At 37.2% G+C, this 14,117-nt stretch overlaps 1 protein-coding gene across 2 annotated transcripts in view; it reads right to left on the bottom strand.

Moving 5' to 3' along the window:
- Positions 1-14,117, bottom strand: part of WDR7 (WD repeat domain 7) — a 346,874-nt gene that overhangs the window by 224,819 nt on the left and 107,938 nt on the right. For both annotated transcript variants that reach the window (XM_074952395.1, XM_074952396.1), the window contains 2 exons: positions 10,639-10,757; positions 8,641-8,764 (listed from right to left, as the gene is read on the bottom strand). In XM_074952395.1, the coding sequence (XP_074808496.1) occupies positions 8,641-8,764; positions 10,639-10,757 (243 nt within the window). The remainder of the gene's footprint in view (positions 1-8,640; positions 8,765-10,638; positions 10,758-14,117) is intronic.

Raw genomic sequence — 14,117 nt, 5'->3', positions numbered from 1 at the left:
ACAGAATGGCATAATGTCTACAAACATGAATCAAGACTCTTCCACCCATATACAGTACGCCATTGCTTAATATCTTATTCAATCCTTATTTTTGGGTTTAATTGTGTAACAATAAAAACATACATATCATAACTTTGGCTAAAGGCTATAGTTATCAAAAGTTTGGTCTTCTAAAATGTACAGAACTGTTTGTAACATTTTAAAGTTGTGTGTGCCACGTAATTTAACTAATGTGTCCAATTTAGATGTACTAAGAATATTATATGTCTTCCAGAAAACAATTGGCATTTAATATAAAAATCTGTCTTACTGAATAGTAATTAAATTTGTCCTTTGGACAAACACTGAAATGTTCATAAAAATGTACATTTTATTTTTAAAGCAAACAAAATTTCAATTCTGAAACAAATATGTTAAGGAATTCTCTATATGAAATAGAAGTGTTTGCATATTATTATGCAACTACTTACAATAAGTAAAAACAGGCTCGGTTTCTAGGTAAATCGTGGTTTATGACTTGAATAGATGATCTCATGAAGCACTTCAAATGTCCAAGAAAATAGATTCTAGGAAGGTCATACAGGCATCTCTTTACTATGCTGCATACATTAATGAGTAAGAAAATAACTATGTTTGAAGAAAATAAATAACTTTATGTAAGGTCTATTGCCAGCTATTTAACAGGGTTGGAGAGGAAAGGAAATGCGTTTTGGCATACCACATATATATACTACTGTAATATATAATAGTAAAGTATGTATAATATATACTACATCATATACATGTTTGTGAGTGTTGATTAATCATGAGAAAGACAAGACATTTTCTCTCAAATTTAAATTCAGTTTAACCTTTGTTAGCCCATGAGTACAATGCCTCTGTCTTTTGCACCAATGCAATCTTCATCAGGGTCCATCATTCAGAAATCCAAAAGACAGACATACTAGCCAGGAAAAATATTTTGATGAGATTTTCTCAATATAGCTCTATCTCCAAATGCAAAACAAGATAACATAAGGACACTTAAGTAAAACTAGGGGTTAATGTGTATATCTAATAATTCACTTAAAAAGTATCACCATCGTATTGTATAATTCTCCCCATTTCAAAAAAATCTCAAGAAAGATGAAACTATATGGTCAACTATATGGTGAAACTGCAGAATAAAGTAGTTAAGAGGCAACAAAATAGTTACAGGATTATTGCATATACAATTTTTCTCCCCTTTACAAAAAAAGCACCCCAAGAAGGGAAAAAAAGTTTCAAAATAATGAGGATGATTTCTAATACAAACATCATCAGGAATAGAATAGTATATTGGATGCAGAAAGGCTAGAGGAGAAGAAGGAATAGATGGCTCAAGGGAATTGGTAATAGGATATAGAGCCTTTCAACTTCAGTTCACAGGTTAAATCCAGCCCAAGCTGGTAGTGACCAAAACTAGTTACTATACAGTGGTTGCTCAATAACCTGTGTGAAATGAATTGGTGGTCAAAATCCAGTCTCAACCAGACAAGTTTTCAGTGTCATAAGCTGCCAGACAGACTCAGCAGAGATGTCAAAGTAAAATAACCGTCACATCCCTAAAAGCAGTTCCTTCTGGTCAGGTTTGACACATAATGGCATGACAGCACAAGGGAGCACTGCTACTGCTGTACTAGTTTTATGGACAGAGGACCTGAGTTTCCAATGCATCAATCCCAGCATTGATTACTACTTTTTAAAAAAAAAAAAATTGACAGAGAAAGAGAGAACAGAAGGAAAAATGTGAACATACCCTTTCTATACAGGAAGTGAAACAAAAATATCCTCCAGTACTAAAAACAAATTAAAGAGAGTCTTATTATATGTTTAACACAAAAATTAAATGATAACTATTGCTTATGGTTTTTATTTAAAATGATAAAAGCCAAGGAATAATTTCAAAAGGAAGGAAGGTACACTACCAGCCAATATAGTCCCTACCCCTACTTCCAATGTCTAGACATTATTGTACATAATGTATGGTCACAGACTCAAAACAACAGGAAATACTTCTGAATTTGCCAATTATTTGTTTACTGAGAACATGGCAAACTGTAAAAATAGGCAAAGTCATTGTAGATTAATATTTAAATAAATTATATAATACTCAAATAGATCCTCCATCTCTGAACACTTGGCAAATGAGACATGTCATAAGTAGTTCCTTTAAGAGACAGTGTTACTGCTTCCAAACAAATAACTAGACAGTAAAGTGATGTGTGGTCTTCAAGGCCTGAATCTGGCAAATGCTTAGGCATGTGCTTATCTTTAATAACATGAGTAGTCTCATTTATTTCAATAGTTCTTTTGATTTCAGTGGGATTACTCTCTGTAATTGTTAACCAGGTACAGAAGTGTTTGCAAGAATGGGGCCTAAATGCTGAAGGTAGGCATGAATAAATGTACTAGATAGCTCATAAGGGTTAATGAGTACATTATTTTAGTACAGCATTATTGTACCTATTTAAAGAATTGTGTGTATTTTTCACTATTTTATTACACTAGAAAAATATAAAAAATCCAGAAAATACTAAGATAGTACAGTTTTTATTAGTAGTATGTTCAAAAAGGTTATCAAGAGCCTTGGTCAGCAAAAACAGCACTTAACATTTTAGATTAAAAAACTCTTTATAATCGCCAAAGAATTGTTGGGTTTTTTGTTTGTTTTTGTTAAAAGGTAAAAAAGTAAGGCAAAATAATAAAAAAAAGTCTGTATTAATATAATCTTAAAATGTGATTTCATCATATCTCAAAAGGTAAGCAAAGTTAGCCAAGCCAATACTTGGGTGGAAGCCAACCACAGAACATAGAGGTGCTGCAGACATAATGTTAGTGATTTAACTCTTTGTTGGTGTTTAAACAGTTTCTTAACATGGTTTCAGGAAACAACAGGATGCTGGAGTATCCTCGCCAAATTCCAAGTCAGGAAATTAAATACGGCCAACGTACACGTTTCCTGTAGTTTCTATTAGATTCTCCTTCATTTCTTGTTCTAATCTTTTGTGAAATATTGTTACAGGAATTATAAATGGAAAAAGACCTCTTACTTCATCTACTTCATCCCCAGGATTAGGGCAGACTAAACGTTGGTGCACACTGTTACTGCATATTTTAGCAGTGAATTAAATTATACCTCTGCGATAAACTAGATACCCGTAAATCCTATTTCAATATAGGAAATTATTACTGTTTTTACAAAAATTATAATGCCTTTTGAGTAGTCAACACATCAACAAATTCATATTATCTTTAATAAAATACTATAATGAAACAGCACTAAAGCTTAAGGGATTTCCCCTAAACTTACAATAAAATCAAATTTGAAGGCTCCATTGCCCCCAATTACAAGTTGCTGTAGAAATATCATTAATATGTTACAGAGATGTTAAGTTAGGAATAGGTTGTAGTAGCAAAGATTGTAGCTAGGAAAATCCTGTTTTCAGAAACAAATATTTATTAATAATAGCTGAGTGAATCAAAATCTAAGATGTACAAAGTCATTTTGCATCTAAAACAGAATATTTTTCAAAGTTTTCTATTCGGGATAAAGATTGCTATTCAATAGCTTGAATAAAATGGCGTGGTGGTCTCAGAACAGCTTCTAGTGGACAGATGTTACAAATAAATGTCACTCTACTACCTTTACTGGCATTATCAATGGAGACAATCGCAGAGACTTCTTACTCTTACTGATGATTTCCAGATCTGGGGCACATTTGTGGGTAGAATGGAGACGCTTGCTTTATCAAAATATGTATGGTACATATTCAGTGGATAAACACTGAATTCTCAGGAACAACAACATAGCATCTTTGACCACCACCAAAATTAGGTCCCAACCCACAATCTGATCCAAGTGGGAGGACCCTTGTGTCAGGAAGTGCTCCATGTACTTCAGTAGGAATGTGTGTAGAAACAAGGGTATTAGTAGATCAGACTGCAGGATCTAGGCCTTAACAACAACTAGGCTTTTTTTAAAACAAATTGTTCCATGAAATTTGGTTTATTATATAAGGAAAGACAAAGTGCAGCTCCTTCTGTAATCAACTAATGCTGTTATGCAGCATTAGTACGAGATGGTACTGATATTTTCAAAATATTCCAAGTTGCATTCATCAACACAGCTAAGAAAACTAAACTGGCAGAACTTCCTCCTCTCGATTAGAAAACAGCATCTCTAAGGGTAACATTTTAAAAGTAACTAAGACATTTAATAACTCAAACCCCATTACCGAAGCACCTTAGGCTTTTAGCAAGATTTGGGCTTCAAGTGACTTTTGAAAAGGGTACTGAGGTTTCTAAAGTCAGTTCTGTGCTTTTTAAAAATTGTACAATTAGTTCTAGGTGTAACACATATATATCTCTATCTATCTATCTAGAGAGAGAGTGTGTATGTATATTATGGAGGGAATGTATAAACACATAAATTGTATTATATTATTTGAAAATAAATCTATGAATACTCTTTCCAAGTAAATTGGAATATTAATTTATTGATGTCTTATAACACTGCATGGCACTAAGTCTGAAGCTTAACATCTAGAAGTAGAAGGTTAACCAGGGCTCCAGTCATTAGGTCCAAGACAGCATCAGAAGAGGAGCAGAAATAACTACATTTATTCAAGGCTACAGGACAGATTTATGGAAAAGTTTAATTTAAATACCAGGAAGTTACAAAGCCTTCTATTGTTCAGCTCACACAGGGCTGGCCTTACCATGAGGCAAACTGAGGTGGCTGCCTCAGGGGCCAGACTGTAGAAGATTGTGTCTGATGCTGGTGCATATGTGTTCTCTCTGCTCTAGATGCACAGAGATGGTGAAGTGCTGTGCTGGAGGAAGGCAGGCACAAGAGACATAACAAGCAGGCAGGAGAAAAGGTGAGAGGGAAGAAAAGAAAGCAGCAGGAGCTGCAGGAAGAGAGAAGAGGAGAACCCACTTATGTACCTCTCTAGCACCCCCAGGAGCCTGGACTGATTAACACCAGCTTCTCAAGGAGCTTCCTGTTTCCTGCTGCTTCCATGAACCCACTTGAGGAGAGCATGCAGTCAACTGAAGTAGTAGGAGCCAGTTAGGCCCTTAAGATGCTGATAACTTCCCTAACTCAGGCCCTGGTACCAGCCTGCTTATTTGTCCCCCTCAATTGAGTGTTGAGAGCCACTATAGCTGGCACAGAACAGCAGTCATGAGTGAAAGAAGAAAACGCCCCTCTGGGGCAGCATTCAGAAAAAAGAAAGAAAGCAAAGGAAGCTTCTCCATCTAAGCAGGAAGGAGCTCTCCTGAGATATTTAGACACAAATGTTCACGATGAACCTTCCAGCCCCAGTGAGGATGTCAGTGGTGAGGAGATGCCTGATCTTCGAGTTAGTCAGAGTGAAGGTGACCTGGCAGCTACTGTAGCATCCGTATCTCCATCACAAATGGATGTAATCATGCACATTCTTCTCTGATCTACAGTTTTCTTCAGGAGTGTGGTGGAGGCGCAAGAAACAGCTGCTGCTGACTTTAGTTGCTTAAGTCTAGATGATCAAGGACTGTGGGCCCACTTGAGCAGTAGCCTGAGGGACTTCCTTGTACTGCATGGGCCACAACAAGTGAAAAACTTCATGTTCCCCAAAGACAATGAAAATAGAAGTTTCTATCCAACACATTACTGGTGTGAAATCCCCTATGGTGACAAAGTGGAGAGGCCATGGCTTATGTACTCAAAAACCCAGAATGCTGCATACTGTTTTTGTTGCAAACTCTTCCAGTCTAATGTTCCAGTCCTTTGTTCCTGTAGAACCCAATGGGGCTGTTGGGTTCTACAGGAACAAAGGACTGGAAAAATCTGGCATGCCATGAGAAGGCAGCAAATCACCAGAGAGCATTCCATAGGTGGAAAGAGCTTGAGATGAGACGAAGGTTAAAGGTCACCATAGATGATCAGCATCAAGAGAAGATTGCTCTTTACTGGCAAAATGTTCTGAAAATTGTAAGAATGTCATTGTAAGAATGCTTGCTACCCAAAACCTAGCACTGCGTGGCACTTCAGATCAGCTGTATGTGCCAAACAGTGGAAACTTCCTTAAAACTGTGGAGCTAATGAGTGAGTTTGATGCTGTACTCCAGGAGCATCTAAGAAGAGTCACCACCCAGGAAATGTACACACACCACTACCTTGGAAAAACAATTCAAAATGAAATCATATAGTTACTGGCAACAAAAGTCAAACTGAAGATTGTGGCAGATCTGAAGTCAGCAAGATATTACTCTGTTATTCTGGACTGCACACCTGACATCAGCCATACGGAACAAATGACTTTAATGGTGCATTTTGTAACAACAACAGAACCTAGTGAAAATGTGCCTGCAATGGTGACTGTCAGAGAGCATTTTCTAGAATTTATTGACATTTATGATACTACAGGAGCTGGTATGACAAATGTGCTTCATAAAAAGCTGGAAGATACGGGAATTGCAACAGCTGACACGAGAGGTCAGGGCTACAAAAATGGTGCCAACATAAGAGGAAAGAACAGAGGAGTATAGACACGGATCTGAGAGTTAAACCCATGAGCTTTTTTTGTCCCATGCAGTTCTCATTCATTGAGCTTGGTGGTCAGTGATGCAGCATCAGCAGCTTCTAGTGAGGCTGCTGAATTTTTTAATGTAATTCAAATCATCTATGTATTTTTCTCTGCATCAACTCATCGATGGCAAATTTTGAAGCAATATCTGGGAAGATCCTCTCTGACACTGAAACCACTGAGTGGCACATGATGCGAAAGTCGAGTGGAGACAATAAAGCCTATCAAACACCAAATTGGGAAGATAGATGATGCCATAGTTGCCATTATGGCGGATAATGCTATGACAGGAACCGTTCGTGGGAGAACAGTGGCAGAGGGAAATGGAATCACCAGAAACATACTTCAAATTTCTGTGTGGCTTAGTGTTGTGGCGTGACATACTGTTTGAAATAAATGTTGTAAGCAAGAGACTCCAAGGTGTTGACCTTGATATATCTGGAGCAATGAAACAACGGGACAAAGCAAAGTCATACGTACAGTCTTACCGGTCAGATGAGGGATTTCAAAATGTTCTGAAGAGTGCACAGAAGTTGGCAGAGGAACTTCACACTGAAGCTATTTTCCCACCCATTCAAGAATACAAGAGTCACCAAAGAAGAAGACATTTTGATTACGAGGCACAGGATAATCCCAAACAACAATATAAAGTTGAATTCTTTAACCAGGTGCTAGATTGTGCAATACAGTCAGCTGACGAATGTTTCATGCAGCTCAAGGAACACAACAGAATATTTGGGATGTTGTATGATATTCCAAAACTCCTCACTATACCTGAAGAAGACCTACACCAGCAATGCAGGGCACTAGAGACAGTGTTGACACATGATGACATGTGCGATATTGTTGCGAGTGATTTAGGTGATCAACTGAAAGCCCTTTCAAGATACATTTCAGCAGGATCAACTCCAAAGGCTGTTCTGGAATATATGTGCACAAATAAGATGACCACCCTCTTTCCAAAAGGTCACCCTCTTTTGTTGCTCTGCGCATACTTCTAACACTTCCTGTAACAGTTACCAGTGGAGAACGCAGCTTCTCCAAGCTGAAGTTAATAAAAACACATCTACGCTCCATAATAACACAGGAGACGCTGGTCGGCCTTGCAACCATCTCAATAGAGCATGAGCTGGCCCAGACTGTGGACCTTCAGCAGGAAACGGTTCAAATCTTTGCAACTAAGGAGGCACGGAAAGCACTACTTTGATTATTCAAACAGATAAAAATGCCAGGGTTTACTGTGCAGACAAGAAAAGTGATATTTGCTGTTCAGGCATTTGAAAGTTAAGTGTTACTTAAAATTTTTGAACACGGTATTTTAAGTTGTAAGTTCTCCTTTATTGGGGTAGGTAGCAGAGCAATACCATGAGAGGAGCAGAACAGGAAGAAGGCAGAATTGAGACCTTTCCAAGTTTTGGCCCAAGCAAGGGGGCATGGGGCATCATTTGAGCTCCCGCCTCAGGTGCCAAAATGTTGTGGGCCGGCTCTGAGCTCACAAACACATATCCAGTTACCATCAGAGAAATCCCTCCCGTCCTTATAACTACATTTTTCATATTTTTTTTTTTAAAATTCAGCCCTACTCTGTTGAATTGCAGCAAGGTGATCTAGTTAACCATGTCCTTGGCAGCGCATGAACTGTCTGAACTTTACTCAGGCGGGGGGGGAAAATGAAGGATTAGTATTTGGTTTTCCTCTCAGTTTTACCACGATTAATTCACTTGGAAATTTCATGGGATAAATATTGAAATAATGTGTTAATAAATGTAACACTAGCCATTCCCCAAATGTGACTTAAAAGAGGAACTGGACAAGACCAACCTTATACAGGTATTTCAGCACAAATCTGTGAATGTGAAGCTGATCGTTCAGAAAGAGAAAAGTTTAATTACAGCTAATGACCTAAATTCTGGGATTTCATTAAATAACAGATATTACAAATAAAAAGCTTTCCTCTGGTTTGTACCAGTATTCATATTCATTGTTTATACACTTGCCTTAATCATATATTTTAACCAAATTAGTTTCAGGATAAATGGAGAGTACTCACGTGATATAATACTGTCAATGTATTGTGGTAAATATGGAGCCCAAGCATCAATGGTTTCTTTCCGCCCTGCCTGTTCAATTCTTCTCAGTTCTGCTAACAGCAAGGCCTGGGCAGCTTCCCTTACCTACAAAGTAAACCAGAATGTCATACAAGCTCAACTCTCAAATAATATTTACAATTTTTTTTTTTAAAAGGTAACAGGAAAGTTATCCAGCCATTACATTCTTACAATGCAAACAACAGAGCTAAGCTAAAAAGATAAATTTACAAAACCCAACACCTAAATACTGTTTTTAGGTCTCTGACAGTTACATAGAGCTAAATTCTATGTCCATTTCCATAACTAGATGAAAAAAATTTAAATAAACATTAATAGTTTTTTAGCTTTCATTGACTACTTGACTCATTAAAGAGCACTTTCACTTAGAATCACAGAAGATTAGGGTTGGAAGAGACGTCAGGAGGTCATCTAGTCCAACCCCCTGCTCACAGCAGAACCAACTCCAACTAAATCATCCCAGACAAGGCTTTGTCAAGCCAGGCCTTAAAAACCTCTAAGGATGGAGATTTCACCACCTCTCTAGGTAACCTATTCCAGTGCTTCACCACCCTCCTAGTGAAATAGTGTTCCCTAATATCCAACCTAGACCTCCCCCGCTGCAACTTGAGACCATTACTCCTTGTTCTGTCATCTGGTACCACTGAGAATAGTCTAGATCCATCCCCTTTGAAACCCCCCTTCAGATAGTTGAAGGCTGCTATCAAATCCCCCCTCACTCTTCTCTTCTGCAGACTAAATAATCCCAGTTCCCTCAGCCTCTCCTCAGAAGTCATGTGACCCAGCCCCCGATCATTTTCATTGCCCTCCGCTGGACTCTTTCCAATTTGTCCACATCCTTTCTGTAGTGGACACAATACTCCAGATGTGGCCTCACCAGTGCCAAATAGAGGGGAATAATCACCTCCCTTCATCTGCTGGCAATGTTCTGCTAATGCAGCGCAATATGCCGTTAGCCTCCCTGGCTACAAGGGCACACTGATGACTCATCTCCAGCTTCTCGTCCACGGTAATCCCCAGGTCCTTTTCTGCAGAACTGCCACTTAGCCAGTCGGTCCCCAACCTGTAGCAGTGCATGGGTTTCTTCCGGCCTAAGTGCAGGCCTCGGCACTTGTCCTTGTTGAACCTCATCAGATTTCTTTTGGCCCAATCCTCCAATTTATCTCGGTCACTCTGGACCCTATCCCTACCCTCCAGCATATCTATCCCTCCAGCATATCTATCTCTAGCTTAATGTCATCCACGAACTTGCTGAGGGTGCAAACCATTCTATCATTCAGATCATTAATGACGATGGTAAACAAAACCGGCCCCAGGACAGACTCCTGGGGCACTCTGCTTGATACCAGCTGCCAACTAGATATCGAGCCGTTGATCACCACCCGTTGAGCCCGACGATCTAGCCAGCTTTCTATCCACCTTATAGTCCATTCATCCAATCCATACCTTTTTAACTTGCTGGCAAGACTTCTGTGGGAAATCGTATCAAAAGCTTTCCCCATAACCACAGAGCCAGTTATCTCATCATTTTATTTCATTTTATGTTACTTATTTTATTAAATAAAAGAGAAGACCTGTAAACTACTTGAAATTCAGCTACTCCAAATGAATTTGTTAAAATGGTCTGTAGATTAGGGAAAGGGAGGTTTTCTACTGCCAAATAAAATTACTTATAGATATTTTAGTGAAACAATGATGACATCCAGTGGCGAGTTAGATAAATCACAGATTCATATTTCTCTTGATAAAGTTCTACAGTTCTAGCTCCCAATTTAAATCCAAAATACTGGTTTAAAATATAGAGAGGCCAGGTATCTGTTTAAAAGCTGACCTGCTATTTAAAAAACTTTATCCAATATTGCAGCTTACAATTTTTTTCGAACCTAAATTCTTTGTCATATGCAGATCCCTTTGTTTTGCAATTTGCAACTTAATATTACCTCCAAGCATCGATCCTGCCACCTGCGAGCTAGCATCTCAAGAAGAGGAGGTCTAAATTTCTCCAATCCCAACAGGTCGGGGAGCATAACACAATGCATAGCAGCTAGTTGACTCCATCCTGTTAAAATATGTTAAAAAAAGGCATAAAAAACACATAGGCAATTTTAACCTCAAAAGGTCAGAATATATGCATTTTATTTAAATGTATTCAAAATATTTTTGGATTTACTCTGGCCACTGGCTTGGGATACGCACTTTTTCCCTAAGGCTAAATTGCTTCTTAGGGAACAGTGTGGAAACTACTCTGCATGCAGACAGCCCTCTCACTGACAAGATCAGGGTCTTAGTAAATAATATGCAATACTTTTTCCTGCAAGGCAGATATTTTTACATAAAGAACAATATTACTGTTGCCATTAAAAAACAAATACACAGCTAAATCTCTGTTCTAAGCCAAATTCAGACAAGTTTGTCAATTGCAACAACTCTCAAAATGTTACACTGTAGCAAGAAGTCACAAAAATCCAGGTTCAAAAAAACAAATAAGACAAAACAAAACAAAAACTACACAGATGAGTTACTACTACAGTTGTGAGGTATATTTAAACAGCAGTTAAAAAAATCTTTGCTGAGATCAAAAGAGGGCTGTGTGTCTCCTAAAAACATGACCATCTGTTTGTTGCTGTCATCTGAAGCAGAACACAATTCTTTTGCCCTCTGTCATGGGAACCTAAGGTTTAACAGTACATAGAACTTGACCCAGAGCCCATGAAAATTAATGGGCATCTTTCCACACTTTTCAGTGGACACTGGATCAGGCCTTCAGAGTGCATATGAGCTTCCAGTACCAACCACACAAATTGAATTGGCTCTCTAAGGCTCAGATCCTGCAAAGAAAACTAACTGGTCAGATCCCTACACACGTGCAGAGCCCCACAGACTTAGACTGGGGTCTATCTGCCTGTGTCTCAGTGCACACTGAGAATCAGGGTCTCGGTCATAATCTATATTGTGGTCTTGACTCAACAAAGTATTTAAAAACATGCTTTGAGATTTAAAGTGCTTAAGTTCATTACTGAATCAGGGACTATACATAAAATTAAATGCAAAAACAAAAACAAAAACAAAATCCATGAATTCATTCGACATTGAAACAAATTTTAAAAAGCACCACCCATGAAATTCAAAAGAAGTGTAAGTCAGCTGGCTCGTATATACGTTTGCATTACTTTATATGGAGTTTAACACCTTAATATTCAAGTGCAACATATCACGTTACTGTCATTAAGCATGCAAAGTGTCAGCAGTAATACTGCACATCGTTTTTGTACTTAATTTCATTTTTAGCTTTTTAAAGTATTATTTTAAAACAACAAATAGAAAAGGTGCCAGTTTAAAGTGACCTACCAGCATGTGAGAACAGAACATATATACAATTCAATATTTGAATGAAAGCTTGACCTGTTCATTTAAATCCTTATTTCAACATGTAATGCTTCAGACATATATGCTTACCATAACACACTGAAGCATCACACCTTCTATGTTAGTCAGTAAAAATAAGCATATCCAGCTTGTACAACATGGCATTTTAGAATTTTTATAACTTATTCCAAGTAAAATTTCGTGAATTATAATCTTTTTTTGCAGAAAAAGACCCTCTCCCTTAATTGACTCAGTGGGTATTAATGTCAATGGGGCTTCCCAGGGGCCCAGGAGTCCACCATGAAAAGTGAATTTCTTGATCAGGGTCTTGATCTACGCCAAGTTTGATTTTTTTAATTTTTTTTTTTTTGTAAACTCTAAAAATTATTTGTGCATGGAAAGGCATCTAAATATTTTCATTAACTGTGGAAAGGTCTTTTCTTCATTCATACATACCACCACAAAAACATACAAAAATAATTTCAAGCTTTCTCACAGAAAAATTAATTTCTGAACTAATAAAAACATCAAAAGAAATTTCATCTTTAAAAAGTAAGTGTTTCTGATAGTTATAAGCACTTGAATACAGGAGCACAGAATGCAACTCCATCCTCACTGACTTTGTGACTAGCACAGCAGAACTTACAATCACCTCCTATTTTGAGTATTTTCAGTAATCTGTAAATTAATCATAAAAATTCTATTTCAGCTGACACTTCCCATAAAATTTCTCTACACAGAAGCGACATTTTAAAAACTGGATTTTCTCAGTCAAACAGACAAACAATTTAAATCCAGCTATTTTTAAATTACATGAATACAAAAATACAGAAAAGTTAAATGATTGTAAAAAAATTGTGTGTTTCTATTACTTCCAATCTTTTTGTTTTGTTTTTAAATAATATTTTAGGGCTTCAGTTCATAATGTAGACTGAGTAACACTGGTATTATAAAAAACAACTGTAGTACTCAAGTTTCAGAAATGACAACATACTTATACTAATAATTGTTCTCAAGAATCTTTACTATCAATTTGATATTCCTATCATTGCAAACTGTAAAACAGAAATTACATCCACAACAGAGAACTAATCTGTTGTTAAACATAATACTAAAGGTATTAAAAAAAATTTTTTTAAATGGTTTCATGGCTCCAGAATGCAAAATGCATATGATGCCATAGTTGTGGCCATCCAAGGTGCCTGAACTGGAGCTCCCTTTATATATATATGTAGGCATGGCAACATTCAATTTATATTTTTTAATAATTTCAATTGAAAGTATTTGTTTTAGGTCTGTCAAGTGATTAAAAAAATTAATCACAAGTAATCACGCTGTTAAATAATAATAGAATACCATTTATTTAAAGATTTTTGAATGTTTTCTACATTTTCAAATATATTGATTTCAATTACAACACAGAATACAAGGTGTACAGTGCTCACTTTATTATTTTTATTACAAATATTTGCACTGTAAAAAAAGAAATTTTATTTTTCAGTTCACATAATAGAATTACTGTAGTGCAATCTCTTTATCATGAAAGTTGAACTTACAAATGTAAAATTATGTATAAAAAAATAACTGCATTCAAAAATAAAACAATATAAAACTTTAGAGCCTAAGTCCTACTTCAGCCAGTCACTCAGACAAACAAGTCTGGTTACAATTTGCAGGTGATAATGCTGCCCACTTCTTGTTTACAATGTCACCTGAAAGTGAGAATAGGCGTTCGCATGGCACTGTTGTAGCCGATGTCGCAAAATATTTACATACCAGATGCACTGAAGATTCATATGTCCCTTCATGCTTCAACCACCATTCCAGAGGACATGCATCCATGCTAATGATGGGTTCTGCTCGATAACAATCCAAAGCAGAGTGGACCGATGCATGTTTATTTTCATCATCTGAGTCAGATGCCACCAGCAGAAGGTTGATTTTCTTTTTTGGTAGTTTGGGTTCTGTAGTTTTCGCATCTGAGTGTTGCTCTTTTAAGACTTATGAAAGCATGCTCCACACCTCGTCCCTCTCAAATTTTGGACTGAACTTG

This window comes from Natator depressus, chromosome 5 (assembly GCF_965152275.1).
Source record: "Natator depressus isolate rNatDep1 chromosome 5, rNatDep2.hap1, whole genome shotgun sequence".
NCBI classification, from domain to species: domain Eukaryota; kingdom Metazoa; phylum Chordata; order Testudines; family Cheloniidae; genus Natator; species Natator depressus.
This window is presented reverse-complemented; position numbering and strand designations above follow the sequence as displayed.